This window comes from Macaca mulatta, chromosome 16, assembly GCF_049350105.2.
Source record: "Macaca mulatta isolate MMU2019108-1 chromosome 16, T2T-MMU8v2.0, whole genome shotgun sequence".
Taxonomy (NCBI): Eukaryota; Metazoa; Chordata; class Mammalia; order Primates; family Cercopithecidae; genus Macaca; species Macaca mulatta.
Window position 1 is genome coordinate 19,822,084 of NC_133421.1, and position 22,635 is coordinate 19,844,718.

Sequence of the window (22,635 nt, forward strand, 5' to 3'; positions counted from 1 at the left end):
TAGCCCTGACATCTGCCTTCCCTGCAGCCATGAGGATGGCACTGTGAGGTTCTGGGATGCCTCGGGTGTGGCGCTGCGGCCGCTCTATAAGCTGAGCACAGCTGGCCTCTTCCAGACGGACTGTGAGCACGCTGACAGCCTGGCCCAGGCTGCCGAGGACGACTGGCCACCCTTCCGCAAGGTGGGCCCCTCCCCTGGCCCTGATGAGCTGGTCCCAACTCTGCCTGGACTCATTACTCCTTCCCATCCCTCTAGGTGGGCTGCTTCGATCCCTACAGTGACGATCCCCGGCTTGGCGTGCAGAAGGTTGCTCTCTGCAAGTATACAGCCCAGATGGTGGTGGCTGGCACTGCAGGCCAGGTAGGGCTGGGTGTTCCCTGGGTTGGAGATGTCAGGGAGGGCTTTCTGGAAGAGATGGGTCTGAACTGGAGGGTCTGGTGGAGAGGGAGATGGACTGGCACAGGCAAAAGCCAAGGTGGGAATAGGGCTCTGGGTGGGGCTGGCTGGGGTGAGGACAGATGGGAAGTGCGCCTGTTGCTGGGGGAACCACAGTGTTGAGGAGGGGCGGGAACTCATGTCAGTGCTGTGCTCCGGCGCTCATACTTATTGCTAAATGGGAGATAAAGGCTCAGGGTAAGGGTGAACATTTGCCCTTAGAGGGCAGGGACTAGTGTGTCTTGGTCATCACTGTGTTCCTTGTGCTCAGCGAGGGCCTTGGTATACAGTAGGCATTCAGTGAGTGCTTATGTAGCTGATGAACTGAAGACAGTCCTAGAACCACCTTGGTGGTGGCTGGGGCTGCTTCGGAGGCTACAGGCTGAGTGGGGCCCAGGGCGGCCCCTCCCCTGTGCTGATGCTCACCCTGCCTGGCTGTGGGCTCAGGTGCTGGTACTGGAGCTCAGTGATGTGCCGGTGGAGCAGGCGGTCAGCGTGGCCATCATAGACCTCCTCCAGGACCGCGAGGGCTTCACATGGAAGGGCCACGAGCGGCTGAGCCCACGCACGGGGCCGCTGCCCTGGCCTGCTGGCTTCCAGCCCCGTGTCCTGGTGCAGTGCCTGCCGCCAGCTGCTGTCACCGCTGTCACACTCCACACCGAGTGGAGCCTCGTGGCCTTTGGCACCAGTCATGGCTTTGGCCTCTTCGACTACCAGCGCAAGAGCCCTGTGCTGGCCAGGTGTGTGGGGTGGGGGCGGCTGGGCAGCTGGAGCCACCAGCGAGATGGGATCTGGGCTTCTGTTTCCACCTCTTGTGTTTGGTGTGGCAAAGGCCCCACTAACCTCCATTGCCCCATAATAAATAACCTGGCAGCTCCAAGAAGGACATTCTCAGCACCAGCAGCAGCTGGGTCCACAGGACTGCGCCAGAGGGGCTGTGACTCCCTGACCTGGGTGCCTCCAGAGGCCAGCAGGAGTGTGGTGGCTGCTCCAGGAGGCTGCTCTGTAGCACAGCTGGACCCTGTCTGCCCCCAGGTGCACTCTTCACCCCAATGACTCCCTGGCCATGGAGGGGCCGCTCTCCCGGGTGAAGTCTCTGAAGAAGTCGCTGCGCCAGTCTTTCCGGCGCATTCGCAAGAGCCGTGTCTCGGGCAAGAAGCGGGCTGCTAATGCTAGCAGCAAGGTGAGCTGGGGTGGGCTGCACGGGAGCTGTGCCTGTGTCCCGTGCCTTGGCCTGGCCCTGGCCTGGGACCCCTGGGGCCTGCTTAGCTCAGTGCTCCTCCCTCGGCAGCCCCTGGGCCCTCCAGAGGGATGAGTGAGCTGAGCTGGGTGGTGGAGGAATGGTAACACAACATAGGGCGCAAAGCAGGATGCAAGCTGCTGGGGTGCTAGGGAGATGGTGTTCAGGATCCCCTGCCCGGCAGTTGCAGGAAGCCAATGCACAGCTGGCCGAGCAGGCCTGCCCCCATGACGTGGAGATGACGCCCGTGCAGCGCCGCATTGAGCCCCGCTCTGCCGATGACTCCCTATCAGGCGTCGTGCGTTGCCTATACTTTGCCGACACATTCCTTCGAGATGGTAAGGCAGGGGCAGAGAAGGGGCAAGGGTTGGGGAGGCTGGCCTCAGTTGGCCACGTGGGAGATGGGTGGTGGGACTGCACCTTCCAGGAGGTTTGAAAGTTTTACTGAATGTGACTGGGCACAGTGACTCACGACTGTAATCCCAGCATTTTGGGAGGTCGAGGCGGGTGGATCACCTGAGGTCAGGAGTTTGAGACTAGCCTGGCCAACATGGTGAAACCTCATCTCTACTAAAAATACAAAAATTAGCCAGGCGTGGTGGCGGGCACCTGTAATCCCAGCTACTTGGGAGGCTGAGGCAGGAGAATTGCTTGAATGTGGGAGGCGGAGGTTGCAGTGAGCCGAGATCGTGCCACTACACTCCAGCCTGGGCAACAGAGTGAGACCCTCTCAGAAAAAAACCCTTACCATCCAGCTCCCCCAGGGGGACTGCTGGGTCACCCCCAGTGTCCCTTGGGGAGCTGGATGGTAAGGGATTTTTGAGTGAGCTGGGTGGGCCTCTCAGATCTGAGCCAGGAGAAGGGAGGTTGAGGCCTGGCGGATGACAGTGAGGGTCACCAGCCAGTGCCCAGGCCCTGGGGTGGGCATGCATGTGGGCAGCTGCCCAGCCACTTGGCTGGAGTGGAGCAGGTGAGGGTCGAGGAGTGTGGCTCAGGGAGGTACTGCTGCTGGCCAGAGGCTGAGGACCTGGCTTTGATTCTCGGTGGCCTGGGAGCCCTGGGAAGGTCCTGGGTTTGTTGATTGAGTCACTGATTGATTTTGAACTTGTACAATGGGAGAATTTCAAACATACACAAAAATAGAGAGGTGGAAAGTTGTCCCACATATCTCACATGCCTGCTGCCAGCCGTGTGCCCCTTGCGGAGTCTGCCCACCTCCCCCACACTCTTTGCTGGTTTTTTGCGGGGGTATTTTAAACGAAAACCCAGACACAAGCGCTTCAGCGTGTTCCTGACAGATGTCACTGACAGTCACTGCTCACATCATGCCCTGTAGAACCGATGTAAATTCCTGAGTGTCATCTGCTTGGTCTATGAGCTCAGCTTTCTGATGCCATTTATTTGTCGAGAGTCTTTGTGCAGTGGATTTTCCCACTGTCTGGATGTGGCTGGTGCAGCTGGAGATGGGGGGTTCTTTGACTTTTTGTTTTTTTCTGACTACAAAGACCCAGAGGAGGACAGCCTGGGGTTTTTTACTTGTTCCACTGGCCTGAGAAAGCCGATAGGTTCATGTTCATGGCCGGCTGGGGCTCCTGTTGGGCATGTTTTGAGTTGCGCAGACACTTACTGCCTCAGGATCCATCGGGTCATCAGAGAGCAGGTAGTGAGTCTGCTCTTGCTTCTGCTGGGCTGAGCTCCGATTCTCCACTAAAGCTTGTCCCCCAGAGGTTCAGTTCACACAGGCAGAGCAGGGTCGATGGATGGGCGTCCTAGGTGTCCCCAGGCTTGGCGGCTTCCTCTGGCTGCCACATAGGGAGCACACTGAAGATGAAGGGGGTGAAGCAGGGCTGAGACAAGGCGCACCTGTCGACAGGACTAGCAAGGGGATGCGGGAGTGGAGAAAGGAGTCGGGGTCTTCTGGGGCTTGGGGCCTGAGTGATGCTAGGATGGAGCTGCGTTTACTGAGATGGGGGCTGAGGGTGCAGTGGGATGGGTCTGGAGGGCTCGGTCTGGTTTGGGTGCCCATCGGCATCCTGTGCAGATGCGCTACAACTGTTCGGGCCTCTGCAGGAGGGCTGCATCCTGGGCTCTGACTACAGTCAGCAGCATAGAGCTGGGGTCTCAGGCCTTGAGACTGGAGGTCACCAGGGAGGCATGGGACAGGAGGGAACCAGCCCTGAGTCCCAGGGTGTCATAGTTAGGAAGCAGGGGTACAAGAGAGGCAGGGCGGGACCTGCAGTCTGTGGGGAGACCACAGGGGAGATGCCTGGCCCACAGGGAGCTCCCTCTTCTTGCATTTGTTTTCTGCAGGGGCCCACCACGGGCCCACCATGTGGGCTGGCACCAACTCAGGCTCCGTGTTCGCCTATGCGCTGGAGGTGCCGGCAGCAGCAGTGGGTGGTGAGAAGCGGCCTGAGCAAGCGGTGGAGGCCGTGCTGGGCAAGGAGGTGCAGCTGATGCACCGGGCGCCTGTGGTGGCCATTGCTGTGTTGGACGGGCGTGGCCGCCCACTGCCCGAGCCCTACGAGGCCTCACGGGACCTGGCGCAGGCACCTGACATGCAGGGTGGTCACGCTGTGCTCATCGCGTCTGAGGAGCAGTTCAAGGTGAGCCATTATAGTCTGGCGGGGACTCCCCTCCAGGCCCCAACCTCATGGACACCACTGGACCCTCTAGAACCCCTTCCTGCCTGTATCCCCCACCGTTGGGACCCTAATTCCCTTGCACCCCAGAAAACACCCCCAGTCAGCAGAGAACTACGGAAGAACCCTGATACCCCGTCAGCCTGCTCAGTTCCCCTGGGAGGGCAGGAATCTAGTCCTATCTCACTGTGCCCTACGAGGCTCCTGTACCCTGCCCAGACCCCTGATTCCAGTCCCCAGGGGCTCTGCCTTGAAAGAACTCTAGGTTTGGTGGGGATACCAGTCTCATAATCTTGGCACTCTGTGATGGATTTTGTCACAGATCGAGAGAGGGCCTGGGAGGTTTCTGGAGTACAGTGTGAAGTCTGGAGTTTAGTGGGGCAGTCAGGTGTACAGGCAGGGGAGGCCACGTGGCAGTGCAGCTGGGCTTTGTGGTGGGAGCTGGTGGGTCAGCAGCTATGAGGGTGAGGGGCCCTGGGGATGAGGACAGGGCCAGGCTGTGTGCTCACCGGCCACCTGCTGTCAGGTGTTCACACTGCCCAAGGTGAGCGCGAAGACCAAGTTCAAGCTGACGGCCCATGAGGGCTGTCGTGTGCGCAAGGTGGCACTGGCCACGTTTGCCAGTGTGGCCTGCGAGGACTATGCTGAGACCTGCCTGGCCTGCCTCACCAACCTGGGTGACGTCCACGTCTTCTCGGTGCCTGGCCTGCGGCCCCAGGTGCACTACTCCTGCATCCGGAAGGAGGACATCAGCGGCATCGCTTCATGTGTCTTCACGCGCCATGGCCAGGGTGAGACGGGGCAGAGGCCGAGGAGGCCTTCCTCAGGCGAGCGAGCTGAGCGGGACCAGTACTGCCTGAGAGCAGGAAGGGCACTCCGGGTGGGCACTGGCCCAGGCCACGGAGGAGCTGTGGTTGGTGGCATCTCCTAACTGCACTCCTCATTCTTCTGTCCACCCAGGTTTTTACCTGATATCCCCGTCAGAATTTGAACGCTTCTCCCTAAGTGCCCGGAACATCACAGAGCCACTCTGCTCTCTGGACATTAACTGGCCCCGCGATGCCACCCAGGCCAGGTGGGTGGAGGGGCAGCCTCTAGCCTGGGGGACCTGTGACCAGGGCCAGGTCTCATCCCACCCCTGAGATTTCCTTCCCTGGGCACGGGAGTGGGAGGGCAAGGATCTAGGTTGCCAGCCTCGAGTCATCCACCTATGGTCCCCATCATGGCCCCATCTCTGCAGTTACAGGCTCCGAGAGTCACCCAAGCTGAGCCAGGCTAACGGGACCCCAAGCATCCTCCTGGCCTCACAGAGCCTTGATGGAAGCCCTGATCCAGCCCACAGCAAGGGACCTGGTGAGGGGGGCATGAAAAGGGTCCAGACCCTGGCCCCACAGTGCCCTGGGGGAGGGAGTCAGGACTCACATAGCTCAGGGATCGGGCAGGCTTCTGTAGGAGATGGGTGGTTGTGTGCTCATTGGTGCCACTCCTCACCATGGGCTGCCTTTGGGTTTGGGTCTGTGTCCCCAGGCCCCCAGGTGCAGAGGGTGCTAAGGGTCCTGGTAAGGGCTGATCACTTGCTCCCTGCAGACACCCCAGAGCCACCCGAGGCTGCACTCTCACCCATGTCCATCGACTCAGCCACCAGTGCTGACACCACGCTGGACACGACAGGGGACGTCACAGTGGAAGATGTGAAGGATTTTCTGGGGTGAGGCTGGTGGGCAGGTCCACAGGAGGGGCTGCCCTGTCCCCTAGGCCTCCTCCCCAGGGCTGCCAGGGGCTCCCCTGCCCCAACCCCTGAGCACCATCCCCATCTTGCAGCTCCTCTGAGGAGTCGGAGAGGAACCTGAGGAACCTGGCAGAAGATGAGGCCCATGCCTGTGCCATCCTGATCAAATGAGGTGCTACAGGGGTGGGGCCCTGGTCCTCACCACTGGCAACGTCCACCCCCTTCAGCCCCTGCCTGGGTACCACTTGGCCCTGCTCTTCCACCTGGGACCCTGGCAGGCCCCTGTGATGGTGGCACTCTGAAACCTGGCTGCCTTCCATGGAGTGCCTCAATTGGGGCTCACCCAGACACCAATGTCATGGCTGGGTATTAGAAAAGCAGGGCCAGCCCCTCAGCCCTTGCATGTGGCAGGTGGTGGTTAGGACAAGACCAGATTAAACCACTTAGAGGTGGCAGTAGTTCGGAGCTTGGGAGCTGGTTTGGCCAGTCTGTTTCATAGATGAGATCACTGAGGTGCATGAGGTCAGGTCTCATCGGTTGGGCCCAGCAAGTGGCTGACTTACCCTGCCTGAGTCTGTGGATCCTCACCTAGATCTGGGGCCCGTAGATCTGCCCAGCGCATTTGCTGCCTCGTGCTCCCAGCCACCTGACTGTGGGCCATAGCCTCACCCTGCACAGGACATGGACACCTCCCAGCTCTTTGTCTGGTGCCCCTCCCTGGCCTCAGTGGGGCATATGTGGCCTGGCGCTTGGATACCCACCTGGAGACTCAGCAACCCGATCTCAGGCGGTTACTGAAGGGCCCTGCCTGCCCTGCAGAGGAGACAGTGGCAGCACCTGTGTGGTCCGGCCACTGTGGCAATCCATCTGCCCTCTTTGGCCCTCCCTCACCTTCTGCTGATACCTCTTCTCTCCTCTCCCAGGAAGGCCAGAACTATCCCGACCTCCACCTGCCCTGCTCGGAGCTGGAGTGCTGGATCCCTGGCACCTGCCTGGCCCCTTAACATAGACCCACGCCTGCTAACCTGTAGGCTCCACTGGGACCTGCTGTCCTGTCCTGCCTGACCCTGGGCCCTGGAGCAGCACCAGCCCCAGGGTGTGGGCCTGGGACTTGGGCCAGAACTGAGCCCTCCTGCAGGCATTTGGCTGCCCTGGGGGGGCCCACTGCCTAGGGAAGAGGACAGGTGGGGCCCAGCACCTTGTGCCACCTCCCACTCCACACACCGTCCTTCCCCCTCACTTTGCAAAGAGTATTTTTCTAGCGCCTGGGCTGGACGGTTGTTTCTAAAACTATTTTGGTACCTGGTCCTGGGCCAGTCCCCAGCCTGTCATGAGTGTGTGTGTCTGAGTGTGGATGTGACTGGGAGCTCTGCTGGGCATCCACAGCTGGGGCCTAGTCAGGTGTGTGTGTTGGGGGGGGTGGGGGGCCCAAGATGAGTTTCCCTGTAGATTGTACCTTGGGGTTTTTTTCTGTTATTTTGTTAAAATTAGCGCCATTTTAATATTAAAAATACTGATTTTTAATATTGAAAATAAAAGCATTTAATATCTCTTAAAGGGCAGCCACATCTGCTTTATCCCTGGCAGAAAAGTGAGGGGGTTTCACACGTGCTCACACTGTGGAGGGAGTCGGATTTCCCAGACCCCTAAGGGCACCTGTCAGGGTCATCCCCATTGGTGCTGCTTGAGGCTACTGGGGACTGTGACACTGGACGTGGCTGGAGCAGGCGTTGTCACCTCAGTATATTCTTTGCTAGCAGACAGTGGATGAGGGCCCCTTCCTCTTCCTTACCAAGCCTGGGGCTGTGCCAGCCTGTCTTAGGCCAGGGTCTTGCGGAAGGCACTCCAGGCATGGAAGCAGCGGGTAAAGGCGTGCTGCTCGTTGCCCTTGCGGACCAGGCGCAGCCGGCGCGGCCGCTCATGTTCCTTGGACCGAATGTGCTGGATATACACCTGGCAAGGGGACAGCGAGCCTTGGGTGATGACCCCGCCCTGCCCACAGGCCCACCTCGGCCCTCCCTCCACCCACCTTACCTGGCAGGCCTTCAGGCTCAGCTTGATCTCCACCTGGCTAGTCTGGGTCCCCACCCACATGTAGACCTGTGGGGGCAGCAGAGGAGATACGGTTGCACGGGCGCCTGGGAACACCCCCTTGCTCCTGGCCCCAAATTTCCCATTTATAAGTCTATGGGCGCCGCCTCAGATGGGCAGGGCCAGTGGCAACATCGCACCTCTTGACCGTTGTCTAGCAACATGATGTCATCATCTGCCAGGTCATCTTGACAAAAATCGGAGCATTTCTCAGTCACTGCGAAGTAGCCCTTCTCGTTGGAGCACCTGGGAATCAAGGGTCAAGGTGAGGCCAGAGGTCATAAGCAGCAGTGCCAGGACCGAGGGGAGGGTCGGGGCCCTGGCCTCACCGGAAGAGCCGTGTGTGCTTCATGTACTCGGCATCGTCGTCATAGGGCTTCTGTGCCCCAATGCCCACCCAGAAGAAGTTCTCAGGCTCCTCGCCTTCGTTGATAACCTGCGGGAAAGGCCAGTCCAGCCCAGGGCCCCTGCCTGCCCTGGCTCCCCTGTGTGCGCCCGCCCGCCTGCCCGCCCGCCTCCTGACCTGCCCGCCCGCCTGCCCACCCGCCCGCCTGCCTCCTGACCTGCCCGCCCGCCTCCTGACCTGCCCGCCCGCCTGCCCGCCCGCCTCCTGACCTGCCCGCCCGCCTGCCCGCCCGCCTCCTGACCTGCCCGCCCGCCTCCTGACCTGCCCGCCCACCTCCTGACCTGCCCGCCCGCCTGCCCGCCCGCCTCCTGACCTGCCCGCCCGCCTGCCCGCCCGCCTCCTGACCTGCCCGCCCGCCTCCTGACCTGCCCGCCCGCCTGCCGCCTGACCTGCCCGCCCGCCTGCCCGCCCGCCCGCCCGCCCGCCTCCTGACCTGCTTGCTGTAGGAGGTGTCAAACATGGTGTTCAGGATGTCTTCTGCCAACTTGGCTTCGTCAGGGTCTGATGCCCGGCCCACCCAGGCATACACGATGCCCTGGTTGTCGTCACTCTCAAAGGGAACCTGGGGAGTGTGCAGGGGTGGGGGTGGGGGTGTTTGCAGCTGACTCAGCGCCCAAACACCCCACCCCTTGGTCCACGGAGCCCTGGCTCACACCCACAACCCCACCTTGAGGATGAAGCAGAACTCGGAGTTGAGAAGACTGGAGTCAGTGTTGATCTGGATGCACCTGTGGAAGGGATGGGGCATCAGCAAGGCGTCAGGCCTGGTTCCCTGACCCCTGCTCGCCACTGTGTCCTCCCCCAGCCAGGCACCGGGTGCAGAGGGCGCTGCCGTTGGTGCGGATCTGGTAGAGGCTGGGCTGCTGGGCGCCCTGGGCCGCCTTCCTCTTGCCCCGGTGGATGATGAACTTCCTCTTGAAATGGGACAGAAACTTGGGGTTCTCCTGCTGCTGCGTCATGCGTACCACCTGGGGATGTGGAAGTGTTAGGGGCAGCTCCCTGGACCCCCACCTTCCCCTCAGGAGCCTAACCTTCTCTGGGTCTGGGCCCCACCACACCCCTCCGCCTGGCCTCGGGCTCGCGGGGCTGCCAGGCACACCTCCAGCTTCCCAGGGAAGAGGCTCTCGAACTTCTTCTGCAGGCTGAAGGTGAAGGTGAGCCAGCCCATGTTGGAGGCTTCGCGGCCCTGCCAGAAGTACACAATGCACTGGAAGTCCTCCTCTGGCTGCTTCTCCTCTGCCTCAGCTGTTGCCTCCTCGCCTTCTTTGCCCTCGGCCTTCTCCTCCTCGTCTTCCTTTTTTTCCTCCTCCTCGTACTCCACGGGCACCCAGTACCTGCCGGGTTGGAGGGTTGTGAGCAGGGGCTCGAGCCCTCAGCACCAGGGGAGGGACCTAGGGAAAGGAGTGCTGAGGTGGCACCTGCAGAGGAAGACGTAGCAGTCCTGCGTATAGAAGTGGCCAAACTCCTCTTCCGGCAGCCGTGCAAACTTCTTGCCCTCCAGCACGAAACCCTCCATGCCGTCTAGGTCTTCGTTCCACTCCTCCATCAGCTGCTCCGCCTGCAGGCGGCAGGGACCCGCCCCGCGGCAGGTCTGAGTGCGCTGTGCGCATAGGCCCCGCCCTCGGCCCGCCCCCCGGCCCCGGCCCCGCCCCCACCTCCGCCAGCGACATGGGCGGCTGCCGCGGCAGGAAGAGCGCAGTGAGGTCAGCCTTCATCTGGTCTTTCTTCTCGGCGTCGCGTTTCACCTTCCCAGAGAGACCCGGGCTCTGCAGCACGGCCTCCGCGTTGCGCGTGTAGTCCACCGTCAACACGTCGTCCCAATTCTTGAACTTGGCCTTGAACACCTGCCAGGGAGGCCATCAACTAACCATGAGGGGTGCGGCATGGTTAAGCTTAGGGTTGGAGGAAGTAGCCTGAGGCTTGAGGCGGGACCCAAGGGAGATCTAGGGCGGGGCTTGGGAGGCGGGGCCTCGGACAAGGAGGTAGGAATACGAGTGGCAGCTTGCAGAGGGGGCGGGGTCTGGGCAGAGTCAGCAAAGAGGAGGTGGGTTTGGGCCCAGCTCTGTAGGGAGACAGTGGAACCACAGGAGTCAGGGCATGTCAGGGTGTAAGGGTGTAAAGGATGCTGGGGAGGGGCCTCCGAAGCAGCAAGCACACCTGCGCCTCGGTGCCCTCCAGGCTGCGGCTGACCGTGGCATGGCGTGGCCGGTGCAGCATCCCGCACAGCTCCTGACCCAGCTTGAGGGCAGCAGCGCGCACCAGGCGCGGGGACTTGCGGCCGAGCCAGATGAACACGTCAGACCAACAGTCCAGAATGTACACGCAGCGTGTGTCCAGCAGACTCTGCAGCTGCAGACCGGGAGCCTGGAGGTCAAAGCCCAGCCAACAGGGAGGGATCCGGCCCCGCGCCCTCCTCCTGCATCTCTTACCAGCCGCATTCTTGGCATCAGCTCCACCTTGGGACGCTGCTTATGTTCCACGGAGAGCTTGTAGTTGATCTGCGGCAGCTCCAGGTAGCCCAAGCCCAGGCCCACCTAGCAGGAAGGATGAGCATGGCAGGGAAGGGGTCTGGAGACAGGAACCTCACCCACACAGCCCTCTGCTCTGGAACCAGCCCTGCCCTGCAGCGTGGCTCACTGACTGCTCCCGTTTCCCCCTCCCTGTCAAGTCTTTTTAGGCCTATCCTTTCAGAAGGGCTTTTAAATGCCTGCCCTCTCCAGGCCCTTCATGTCATTTCTAATTCTCTAACTTGTCCCTTTCCTGTTCACAAGAATCTGGATAATTGAGCCAAGGTTCCCAGCCCTGGCACTAGGCGCTTCTGTCTCCCCTCCCGCCCCACCATCCTGGAAAGACTCAGTCAGGCTACTTCTCGAAAGCAGCCTCCGGACCTTTGCTCATACTGTTCCTTGTCCAGAAGGTGGCACCCTCTCCCCACCAAAGTCGAGATGGAGCCCACAGCCAACTACATTGGTGTTAGCCTATTCCCCCAGTCAGCGGGTCAACTTGGGAGGCCACGGTGGGCCTCAGCAGCAGGGCTCACCTTGTACAGCTTGGGCTGGGGCGGCCAGAAGTCATCAGGCACGTGCTTCTTGATCTCAGAGGGCTCCCCACCCAGTGCCTCCCAGAACTCTGGGAGCTCCTGGCCCTGCACCAGCAGTGTGATCTCGGCCTTCCCTTTCCGCTCATTCTTGTTAATTTTCTCTGCAAAGAGCCTGAGAGCAGGATGCAAAGTCATCAGCGAGGCTCGCACCCCTTTCCTTCGCGCAAAAGACCCCACGGTATCCTCGTACCTGGCCTTGGTGGTGCTGCTCAGTGTGGCCTGGGCCCCCCGCCACACGTAGATGTCTAGCCCTCGGTCCAGAAGGAAAACAAACCTGGACAGGAAGGGGCAGGAAGGAGCTGTGATGGGGCATGGGGCAATGGTCACCCCATACTCCTGACCCCACCAAAAAAATCCCTCACTATGGGGTTTCTAGGTAAGCCTCAGGGATCCCCCGCTAAGCTTGTGGGCAGGAGTTAAAGGGGTTGCTAGAGAGCCTCCTCTTCTAAGAGGCCCATACCTACCCCCACTGGTGGGGAGGAGGCTGAGGGTGAAGCACCTCCACCTCACATTGTTGGGGCTCACCTTGGGTCCAGAGAGGCTCCCTTGAGGGGCACAGGTTCCAACTTGATGTTCTTTTTCCCATACACACGATACATCCTGGGCGCAGGACAAGAGTGGCTCGGTGTAGGCACCAAGGGCCTAACTTAGGCCCAACACCCTCCCCTCCACCCCTTGCCAGCAGACTCCAGGTCCACGCCCCCCACTGCCCCCATGCCCTCACCTGGTGACGTAGTGCGTGTCTTCCACAGTGTAGAAGCCACTGGCTGTTCCACCCTCAATGTAGGAGATGTCGTTGTCAAACACCTGTGTGTGTGAGGGTGTGGTTCTTCATCACTGAGCTGCTCCCTCCCCCACCAACCACTGCCTCTCGGGTGGGGTAGAGAGTTGCCTACAGGTGAATTGAGCCACAAATCTATGATGCCTGTAATCCCAGCACTTCAGGAGGCCGAGGTGGGTGGATCACCTGAGGTTGGGAGTTTGAGACCAGCCTGATCAATGTGGAGAAACCCCATCTCTACTAAAAATACATAAATTAGCCAGGCATGGTGGCGCATGCCTATCATCCCAGCTACTCGGAAGGCTGAGGCAGGAGAACCACTTGAACCTGGGAGGTGGAGGCTGCAGTGAGCTGAGATCGGGCCTGGGCAACAAGAGCAAAACTCTGTCTTAAAAAAAAAAAAAAAACAAACAGATCTGGCTGGGCACAGTGGCTCATGCCTGTAATCTTAGCAGTTTGGGAGGCCAAGGTGGGTGGATCACCTAAGGTCAGGAGTTCAAGACCAGCACTACTAAAAAAATACAAAAATTGGCCAGGCGCGGTGGCTGAAGCCTGTAATCCCTGCACTTTGGGAGGCCGAGACGGGCGGATCACGAGGTCAGGAGATCGAGACCATCCTGGCTAACATGGTGAAACCCTGTCTCTACTAAAAAATACAAAAAATTAGCCGGGCGAGATGGTGGGCGCCTGTAGTCCCCGCTACTCAGGAGGCTGAGGCAGAAGAATGGTGTAAACCCGGGAGGCGGAGCTTGCAGTGAGCTGAGATCCGGCCACTGCACTCCAGCCTGGGTGATAGAGCGAGACTCCATCTCAAAAAAAAAAAATTAGCTAGGCGTGGTGACACATGCTTGTAATCCCAGCTACTTGGGAGGCTGAGGCAAGAGAATCGCTTGAACCCTGGGGGCGGAGGTTGCAGTGAGCCAAGATTGTGCCACCGCACTCCAGCCTGGGCAACAGAGCGAGAGTCCGTCTAAGAAAAAAACATACACGGGTGGGCACGGTGGCTCAAGCCTGTAATCCCAGCACTTTGGGAGGCTGAGGCGGGCGGATCACGAGGTCAGGAGATCGAGACCATCCTGGCTAACACGGTGGAACCCCGTCTCTACTAAAAATACAAAAACTAGCCGGGCGTGGTGGCGGGCGCCTGTAGTCCCAGCTACTCAGGAGGCTGAGGCAGGAGAATGGCGTGAACCCGGGGGGCGGAGCTTGCAGTGAGCTGACATTCCAGCCACTGCACTCCAGCCTGGGCGACAGAGCAAGACTCCGTCTCAAAAAAAAAACCAAAAAAACAAAACAAAACAAAAAAAAAACAGATTTTGGCCTTGCCTCCTCACTGCTCTCGACAACACCCCTTCCAACCTACTCTCAGCTCCCGTGTCAGCCCATTGGTCTAGCTCCCGTGCCCAGCCTTGTACCCTTACCCTTGCCCGGCTGAATTCTGCCCCATGTTCCAGAACTCTCCTTTACTGACCCAGGCTTTGGCTACCTTAGCCCTCACCCTGCCGTCTACCTTAGGTCCCGCACAGTATCGTTGATCCAGCCCCCTTTAATCCCAGCTCCCTACCTTCCCACCTGTTCTGCCTACCTTCCTTGGGCCCACTGCCCCTGCACCAGAGTTCTCTGGGTCCCCCACTCTGCCCACCCCCAATTTTAATGGGCTGGCACCTGCAGGAACTCCTCGCTCTCATCGCCCATCTCCTCCCGGACGGTGCGGCACTCGGCACCCAGGTAGTTGCGCAAGTTGACAGCGTGGATGGCAGAGCAAGCTTTCTTGTCGAGTGTGGCCTCCCCGCCAATCCAGTAGTAGATCTCCCAGTTGAGGGAGCCGCTGTCATCCAGAAAGGTCTGGAAGCCAAGGCACCGTCCACATCAGCCTTCGTCCTGGCTTTCCGGCCACCCCAGAGAGGCCACTCTGAATAGCACAGGCTTCCCAGCCCCAGGAGCTTTGTGCTGCCCGTTTGTGCCCCTGGGCAGTACAAAGGTGCCTGGACCACCTCTAGCAGCTTGCCCACCTCCCACCTGGCCTCCCTGAACAAAACTCTAGAGTTGGGGACTAAGCCATCTTAGAGGAAGGCACCGGGCCACATGGCCCCTAACAGCATGCCAGGCCCTCACCTTGAGCACGATGTAGCAGTCAGCCTCGTAGAACTTGCCGTGGAAGGCTTCCTCCACTAGCACAGGCACGAAGTTCTCGATCTGCCAGATGGTCAGGCCGGGCAGCTGGCCCACGTCCTCCGTGAAGAACTCGGAGTAGTCAAGGCGTGGCTTCTCCAGGCCCTGGTCCCAGCGCCGCACCTTCCCGCCGGGGGCCCGGGCATCTGCGCTCTCCTGGGGGCAGAGTCACAGAGCATGGCTTGACTCTGTGAAGCCACTCAGGCTAGTCTTGACTTGCTACCCACACCTCAGGGACTTTGCACAGCTGTTCTCTCTGCCCAGCACCCCCCATCCCTCTTGGCCAGGGTCAAGGCCAGGGTCAGCCTTCAGTAGAAGTTAAGGCTCCCTGCCCTGTCCCAGCCCTGGCCTGGCTCACCTCCTGCTTTTTGTTCTTCTCCTGGGCAACATCTGACATGCCTTTCAGCACCTGCTTGGCCTGGTCATCCTGGGCTGAGTCCTTGCGCCTCCGCAGCCGCATCTTGCGAGCCATAGGGTCCTTGGGCCCACTCCCTGCTTAAGGGAGGGGCAAACAGCTGAGCCCTCACTGGGCCTGCTGCCCCCTTGGGCGTGCGACCCACCAAGGGCCAACTCTACCCACCAGGGTTCAGAAAGCTGTACGCCACCCCATTTACATGGTGTCATCTGAGGCCTGGAGAGGAGCCCCTGCTCCCAGGCCAGATCCTTCCCCACTCACCAGCTGCAGCCGCGGCCACGGTAGCAGGGGAGGCACCTGCCAGCCGCAGCTGGTTCTGCAGCGAGAAGTCGATGTTGTACCACTCAGCAGCACGGTCCGCGGGCTTGGGCGGCATGACCAGGTTGGGGTTCTCCCGCACATCTAGGACCTGCCCCGTGGGGTGAGCAGAGCTGGCAGTGAGCCTGGGTCCCACCTCCCAGACACACCAATCCAGTTTCTTGCTCTTGTCTGCAGCCGCCAGGGCTGAGAGGTCAGGGACCTGGGTTCTCCTCCCACCCACCTCTGGGGCTGGTTGGGGCTTAAATGAGACTGTGGAGTGTACTCTGGATGCAGGGAGCTGGCCCACCTTCTCCCCACGGGCACCCTGGCACTGGCCACCCCCCTGAGGAGGCCTCTGCTGGGTCCCCCTTGCTCCAGGGCACACCCCTTGCTCATTTCTCTTGAGCCCTCTAGGCCAGCATGCCTGACCTCGATCTCCGTCAGGAAATGGATGGCTTCCGGGAGGGTCACCAGGCGGTTCTTGTTCAGGACAAGTTTCCTCAGCTTTGGGCACCTGCGAAGACAGGGCCGGCCAGGGCCTCAGGGAGGTGATGGACAAGGGGAAGTGGGCAGGAAACCCCTAGTCCCGGGCAGGGGAGGCAGGTAGGGTCAGAGGAACAGGCAGGGGTCTCTGTTCTCTGCCTGAAGGACTTCTCAGAGCCAAGAGACCATGTTATGGGCACTGTGACCTCCAGAAGGGGAGAGAAGCAACACTGCATTCCCACCTCATGTGGCCTTGTCCCTAACAGTGCCCTCCCAAGGGTGCTCTCAGGAGCTCAAGTTGGGAATGGCTGGCATGGGACTGTGGTCTTCATCCACAAAGGTGAATTAACTGGGCCGGGCGCGGTGGCTCACACCTGTAATCCCAGCACTTTGGGAAGCTGAGGCAGGTGGATCATTTGAGGACAGGCGTTCAAGACCAGCCTGGCCAACATGGTGAGACCCCATCTCTACCAAAAATACAAAAATTAGCTAGGCGTGGTGGCACACGCCTGTAATCCCAGCTACTCAGGAGGCTGAGGCAGGAGATTCGCTTGAACCCGGGGCTCGGAGGCTGCTGTGAGCCGAGATTGCACCACTACATTCCAGCCTGGGCAACAGAGAGAGACTCTGCCTCAAAAAAAAAAAAAAAAAAAAAAATTAACTCATCTTCATTTTGTCTGCCTTGCACCGACCACAGGGTGGGCTCTGACTACGATCCTGGGGTTCTCTGTGCTGGGAGTGCCCCTGCTAGCCCCAGCCCTGCCCAGCACCTGCAGAGACTTTCAGGGATCAGCTCCAGGTTGTTGCTGGCAGCCATGAACTCCTCCAGGTGGGCGAGCTTGCCGATGCCCGAGGGCAGCCCGTCAAAGTCCAGCTTGTTGGAGTTCAGGTACAGCTTCTTCAGCTTGCTCAGCTTGCAAATGGCTGACTGGAGGGGCAATGGGCAGGGGTGGGAGGTCAGGGCCAGGCTCACCGCCTCCCTCCCACCCCCCTACCGAGGGGATCAGACGCACGGGCAGTGAGGTGAGCTGATTTCGGGACAGGTTCAGAGTTTCCACGTGCACCCACTGGTCTATGCACAGGGACAGCTCTGTGATCTGGTTGCTGCTGAGGTTGAGGCGGCGCAGGCTGGGGAGGGTGTACAGGCACTCAGGCACCCGCGTCAGGTCGTTGCAGGACAGGTCCACATCTGGGGTGCAGGGTGGGGTGCATCAGCTGGGGCCCATGCAGCAGGTGCCAGGGCAGCCAGCCCCAGTGTGAACCCCAACTCTGCCACCTCTGAGCTGCGTGGCCTTAGGCAAATGACGACTGCCGTGCGCCCAAGTTTCTCCATTTGGACAAAGTCCCTCACACGGGGCTTTGGGAGGGGTGTCTGGGCATAAAGTCAGTGTTAAGACATCATCATCATCATCGCAGAAGTCACTGTAACATAACTGTAGCTTTTTCCCTCTGGGCACTGGTCTGAGGAGCAGGGTTCAACCCCCTTCACCCATAAGGAAGCAAGAGGGCCCAAAGCGGGCCACAGCTCAGAGGGGCTCCTGGGGCTGCCTGACCTGCGAGGTTGCTCAGACCCTCGAGGCTGGTGGGGAGGTTACTCTGGGTGCGCTGGGTGCTCCGCAGGTGCAGGGTCTGCAGGGCGGTCATCGCTGGGAGCTGCCTGCCAGGGTGATGTGAGTGGTCAGGGCCAGGGCCCACCTAGGGGGTGTCAAGGGTGGGGCCTGGCAGGGCAGGACCAAGAGCACAGGGCCCTGAGGGTAGGTGTGAAGTCTCATCTGGCCGAAGGGACAAGCCCAAGGGTGGTGCAGGGCGTGTAAGCGGGAAGACAGGACTGAGAGGTGGACATGATACTTAGGAGGTTGGAGACTGAGGGGTGCTGCCTGCATGGAGGGATGGCTGGGCCCAGTGGAGAAGGGCTGGGGCTCTGGGAAGTTAAGGGGCCAGGCCAGACTCCTCAGGGTGGCTTCTGCAGGAGTGCGGCCCGAGGGGGCGCCCACCGGAGCTGTGCATGCAGCAGAGGGTTCCCATTGAGCACCAGCGTCTGCAGGTGCACCAGGCGGCGCATCTGCGGGGGCAGGCTCTCCAGGCGGTTCTCGCTGAGGTCCAGGTACAGCAGGTCGGTGAGGTTGATGAAGAGCTGGTTGGGGATGGTGTCAATACTACGGGTGGGGAGCAGGAGCCACCTGAGTCAGCACCGGCCACCCCCCCAAGGCCCACCTGCCCCCTGCCCCTGGCTGGCCTGGCACCTGTTGTGGCTGAGGTTCAGCACCAGCATGTTCTTGGCGTTCTCCAGCTCCCGCGGGCACTCCGTCAGCTGGTTGTGGCTCAAGTCCTGGGTAGAAGGGGCAAGACCCAGGTCAGGGGAGTCTCCACCCTGCCAGGCTTCTGCCAAGCTTGGGGATCAGGCCAGGGCACTGAGTTGGGTGTGGGGGTAGATGAGGGGGTTTCAGGGCCAAAGAGAAACAGTCAGGGACTTGGGAGGAAGAGTGCCTGGGTTAGGGATCTGACTCCAAAAGTGACCTCAGGCAAGGTACTATCCACTCCAAGACTCAGTTTTCCCATCTGCAAAATGGGATGACAATGGCCCCAGGGACTTTTATAGTGAGTGGGGATTGAATGGTCCGGCTAGCATAGGGGCCAGATGAGTCGGTAGCCACTGACCAGGACTGAGAGGTCATCTAGCTTGAAGATGTCATCGGGGACTCCAGAATTCTTCAGACAGTTGGCTCGGGCCACGATGGCCTGGGAATAAACCATAAGAGTCTATGATTCTTGGCTTCTACTCCCAGAAAGGAACAGAGAGTCTAGAGAGGGACACCTCCTCAGGAGGCTCACCAGAGGCCAGGCCTGAGGACTCTCTTACCTCTGGCCTTTGATCAAATAGCCTCCTCTCTTGGAGGGCTCTTACTAGCCTCCCAGTGAACTCCTAGTCACACCTCAAAGCCCAGCCCAAATGTGCCCCGGAGCCCAGCACAGGGCCCTCAGGGAATCTTTTCTGTTCAAATAATTTCTCTTCTTCTTAATGCCAGAAGGTAAGATAGGGGTAAGGTCTGAGTCAGGGTTTTCAGAACAGAGGGAGAGAACTCGAAATCAGCATCTGGACTGAGAGGAAGTCTGCTTTCTCTCCCTAACTTAAGGCTGACACCTCCTTACACCTTACAGAGATGCAGAAAGCTTGAGCGTGAGAGGGAACAGGGCCAGAGAATGGTGCTGTGACTGCAAGTGACAACGGGAGTCACTGGAGCTGCCCCGCCACTTCTCCAGTCCGAATGCCTGTGTGGCACCCTGCTGCTGCTTCCTGAGGTCACTGCTGCCCCTCCCAACCACTGCACTTGCAGATGAGATGCAGAAAGCAGAAGGGATTTGCACAAGGTCACATCGCCAGGAAGTGGCAAAGCCCAGCTTTGAACTCAGAGAGTCCAAGTGAGAAGCTGTGCCCGAAACATCTCCAGGGCTCTGACTTCAGATGAGAATGGCCCTTGTTGAGGCCTACAGGGTCTGGCCAAGGGCCTGATGCCCTGGGACGTTCAAGTCTTGGGTAGAAGGTACACGGTGCTCCTGGCCAAACCCTACTCAACCCCAGCTCTACCACTGCCTGGCTCTGTGACCTGGGGCAAGTAATCTGCCTTGGTGGCCAAGTTTCTCTTCCGCAACATTAGTGGAGGGTTAGAGCATATGAAAAAATCCTAATAGAATAATGGGAACATGGCTCAGCCTGTATTGGTTATTATTACCGTAGTTACTGTCCATAATGGCTGGTAAGATTTTGGATTTATCTTTTTCCCAAGAGAATTCTCTGATCCACATGGGTTACTTTACGCAGGGCACTGCTGTAACCTCTAACAAGGGGGCCCCTCTTGTGACACCTGAACCTCTGAGCCTGACACGGAGGCGGGCAGAGATGCTGGCCCAGCCTGGCGTCTGGCCCAGGCTTCATGTCCCTGGCCAGACCCTGGTCCCAACCCCAAGCCTGGTGGCCTCCCGGCCAGCACTCACGCGCAGTGACGGCAGGCTGGACAGTTCCCCGTGAAGTGTGGTCAGGTTGTTGTGGCTCACAGACAAGTGTTCCTGGGCCGGAATGGGGAGCACAGGCTCAGTACGGTGGATGGGGTGTCCAGAGTCCCCGCCTGCCTCCACACCTCTGCACCATCCAGGAAGGCCTCAGCCACGCTGGCCCAATTCCCCCTGCAGCCTCCCTCCCTCACGGACCCAGCCTCTTCTTGCATACCTCCCTGGACAGGGTGCCCACTCCCTTTCTTCCAGCTGTGCTCATAGCTGTCAGTGTTCTTCCTCTCTCTGGAGAAGTTGTTTGCCTTCTCCACAGGCTCTGCCCATCTGGCTTATCCACAGGGACCCTCCCCTGCCTGCCCAAAGCCCCTTACCAGCTTCTGCAGGGCAGCCAGTTCCTCGGGCAGGTAGCAGAGGCCAGTGCGGTTCAGCTTCAGCCATCGCAGGCTGGTCATGGCCTTGACATTCTCAGGGAAGTAGCCGCCCTGGGGGAAGGATGTGAAGGTGAAGCACAGAGCCCCTGCTCACCACCTTCTATGGCTCCTCCAGCCCATGGGAGCCTTTGGGGAGCCACAGAACCAATTCTCACCAGCCGTGAGAACACAGACAAGTCATTTCATCATTGCACCTCAATTTCTTCACCCATAGAATGGGACTAATAAAAGCCCCCCTGTGACAAAAGTGTTGGCCTAAGATTTGTCTATCCTACTGGATTCTGGGCCCCAGGAGGGCCAGGACAAAACTGGCTTGTTTCAGGTGAGAGCCCAGCACCCGGCACTGTGGTTAGCTCTGCTCAAATTCCTTCACCCAGCATTCCACGCTCTGACTGGAGGCCTGGGGTGGGGGATTCCCCCCTCCAAGCCTTTGCAAAGGCCCCACCTGTACCCTCACCCTGCCATCAGCACACAGGCGATTCACACAGCCAGGGCCAAACTCTTGCTTGTGGAGACCGTGGCTCCCCACCCTGCAGGGCAGGGCCGTATCACTGCACTCCCCCAGTGTGTGAACGCCCACCTTGGCACCCAGCCCTTGTGGCACCAAGTCTGGGGCAGCACGTGCCTTCAGTGCCCGCGGCTGGTATTCCTCTCCCCCTGGGGCCACATTCCCAGCTGGTGACTCAGACTCTCCCAGTTCAGCAAAGAGGAACAGAGACCCCAGGTTAGGGTGGTGGGGATGGGGTCAGGGAAAAGTGGTGTGGACACTTGTACTTTGGGTCAAAGGTGTGTACACATGCAGGTAAACGCAGGAAAAACCTGCGTTTTCATTCTCGGCCCCAGACTGACAACCCAGGCAGACCCTGCCAGTCACCCACCCTGAAAGTGAGGCTGACCCTCCAGCCAGCTCTTCCCTCCTCTCTTTTTCTGCTTCCCCTATGGTACGGCGATGCCTGTCTCATTCCTGAGTCCTGGAACCACCTCCCGCCCCACCCACTGGCTACAGAGGGCTGGGCTCCGTCATTTTCTCTCTCAGTACAGCAGCTGCTCAGACCCAGCACCTGGCACACCCGCCTGACACACTCTCCACACCAACAAATCTCACTACACCCCTTGCATCCAAGGAGGCGACTTTTAAGCCCTTTCACCGGCTGAGAAAGCCCGGGCTCTGAGAGGGGAAGTGATCTGAGAGGCCCAGGATCACACAGGATGGCGGGTGGCGGTGGCGGGGAGAGGGCAGTGATGAGTCGGCTCCGCACCCGCCCCTGGGCGGCCAGGCCGCCATCCCTGAGTCAGGGCCTGGCTTGGGCGTGTGACCTCTCGGGGGCGGGGAGGCTCGCCCGACCCCCAGGCCACCATCCAGCCCAGACGGATAACACGGACACGGGGTGGGGGCTCCCGGCCGGGTCCCCGGCGGGACTCCGAGCCCAAGCGTCCGTCCTGGGCCTGCCCGGCCTCGGTCTCCCCGTACAGGCACCGGGCGGAGGCCTCGGAGGTCCATTCCTGGCCAGGGGAGAGCCCCACCCCCGCCCCGGCCGCAGTCCCGGGGACGCGCAGGGCCTGGAGCCGGGCGGGACAGGAAGCGGAGGCCAAGCGGGCCGGGCGGAAGAGAAGGCCTGCAGGGAGGCCCAGCACGCGCCCGGTCCAGCTCACCTTGAAGTCGTTGCCGCTGAGGTCCACGCCACGCACGAACGGCAGCACCCCGGTGGCCTCCATGGCGCCCCTCTCGCTGCCGGGCCGGGCAGGGCTAAGGAACGCCGGGGCGGGGGCGGTGCGGGGAGCCACGGGCTGGGCCAGCGCCGGCCCCGCCCCTTTAACCCGCCCGCGCCGGTCGCTTTCCGCCGGGAAGGGTAGGCTTTAGGCCTCTTAGGGCCTCAGTTTCCCCGTCTGTTCAAAGACTGCGGTGGCATCAAGGAGTGCTGGGCGTCTCCTGTGCAGGAGCTGGAGGCTTCCACCATCTCCAGGCTTAAGTCCCAGCGTCTCAGGGTAGGGGCCGTAACGGCCGCTGGGCCAGGCACCGTCCCCTGTACTGCTGCAGCACATGAAGCTGGCCCTGACCTCGGAGAGATTCTAAACCCAGGCCCCGGGTCGCAGGGGCCCAGGAAGTGCCTGTACTTGGCTGACCGGTGGTAGTGAGACACCTGGCTCCTCGGGTCCTAGCTCTCCAGCTTCTGGACTTCGTTTCCTCATGTGTTGTTTTTATTTTGTTGAGACAGGGTCTTCTTGCTCTGCCGCCCAGGCTGGAGTGCAGTGGTGTGATCATAGCTCACTGCAGCCTGGAACTCCTGGGCTCAGCCTCCCGATTAGCTGGGACTATAGGCGCAGACCACCACACCTGGCTAAATTTATTTTTGTTTTTTTGTAGACACGAAGGTCTTGCTATGTTGCCCAGGCTGGTCTTG

General features: G+C 60.2%; 2 protein-coding genes across 6 annotated transcripts in view; one reads left to right on the top strand and one right to left on the bottom strand.

The window, feature by feature from the left end:
* LLGL1 (LLGL scribble cell polarity complex component 1) overlaps positions 1–7,603 on the top strand; it is a 21,049-nt gene extending 13,446 nt beyond the window's left edge. The window contains exons 12-23 of one of the 4 annotated variants that reach the window (XM_028836078.2): positions 28–181; positions 256–360; positions 883–1,175; positions 1,471–1,618; positions 1,860–2,013; positions 3,986–4,281; positions 4,844–5,108; positions 5,278–5,392; positions 5,558–5,670; positions 5,905–6,025; positions 6,139–6,218; positions 6,970–7,603. In XM_028836078.2, coding sequence (XP_028691911.2) covers positions 28–181; positions 256–360; positions 883–1,175; positions 1,471–1,618; positions 1,860–2,013; positions 3,986–4,281; positions 4,844–5,108; positions 5,278–5,392; positions 5,558–5,670; positions 5,905–6,025; positions 6,139–6,217 — 1,843 coding nt within the window. In that variant the 3' untranslated portion in view covers position 6,218; positions 6,970–7,603. The remainder of the gene's footprint in view (positions 1–27; positions 182–255; positions 361–882; positions 1,176–1,470; positions 1,619–1,859; positions 2,014–3,985; positions 4,282–4,843; positions 5,109–5,277; positions 5,393–5,557; positions 5,671–5,904; positions 6,026–6,138; positions 6,219–6,969) is intronic. The other 3 variants (XM_028836081.2, XM_028836080.2, XM_077970489.1) reach the window with 3 other exon arrangements.
* On the bottom strand, positions 7,564–21,989 carry FLII (FLII actin remodeling protein). Of its 2 annotated transcripts, none has more exons than XM_015118760.3 (30): positions 21,887–21,989; positions 20,174–20,284; positions 19,788–19,859; positions 18,453–18,533; positions 18,038–18,123; positions 17,789–17,950; positions 17,348–17,451; positions 16,808–16,983; positions 16,565–16,722; positions 15,741–15,825; positions 15,273–15,420; positions 14,955–15,088; positions 14,540–14,752; positions 14,090–14,269; positions 12,368–12,450; positions 12,169–12,243; positions 11,834–11,917; positions 11,584–11,755; positions 10,973–11,077; positions 10,701–10,892; positions 10,199–10,387; positions 9,962–10,101; positions 9,643–9,877; positions 9,357–9,511; positions 9,211–9,271; positions 8,977–9,105; positions 8,467–8,573; positions 8,278–8,383; positions 8,081–8,146; positions 7,564–7,999 (listed from the first exon to the last, which is right to left on the bottom strand). In XM_015118760.3, the coding sequence occupies exons 1-30, from the start codon at positions 21,947–21,949 to the stop codon at positions 7,865–7,867; spliced, it is 3,807 nt and encodes a 1,268-aa protein (XP_014974246.3). In that variant the 5' UTR covers positions 21,950–21,989; the 3' UTR covers positions 7,564–7,864. The 2 variants fall into 2 exon arrangements, with proteins under 2 accessions (XP_014974246.3, XP_014974245.3); XM_015118759.3 differs by having other exon boundaries at positions 14,955–15,091.
* Between the last annotated feature and the right edge of the window lie 646 nt (positions 21,990–22,635).

Coding starts and splice junctions, on each gene's coding strand:
- FLII (XM_015118759.3), bottom strand. CDS start 21,949: ATGGAGGCCACCGGGGTGCTGCCGTTCGTGCGTGGCGTGGACCTCAGC. Junction 9,878..9,961: donor TGCTACGTCTTCCTCTGCAG/GTGCCACCTCAG, acceptor CCAACCCGGCAG/GTACTGGGTGCCCGTGGAGT. Junction 8,574..8,976: donor ACACCTCCTACAGCAAGCAG/GTCAGGAGGCGG, acceptor CCTTTCCCGCAG/GTTATCAACGAAGGCGAGGA.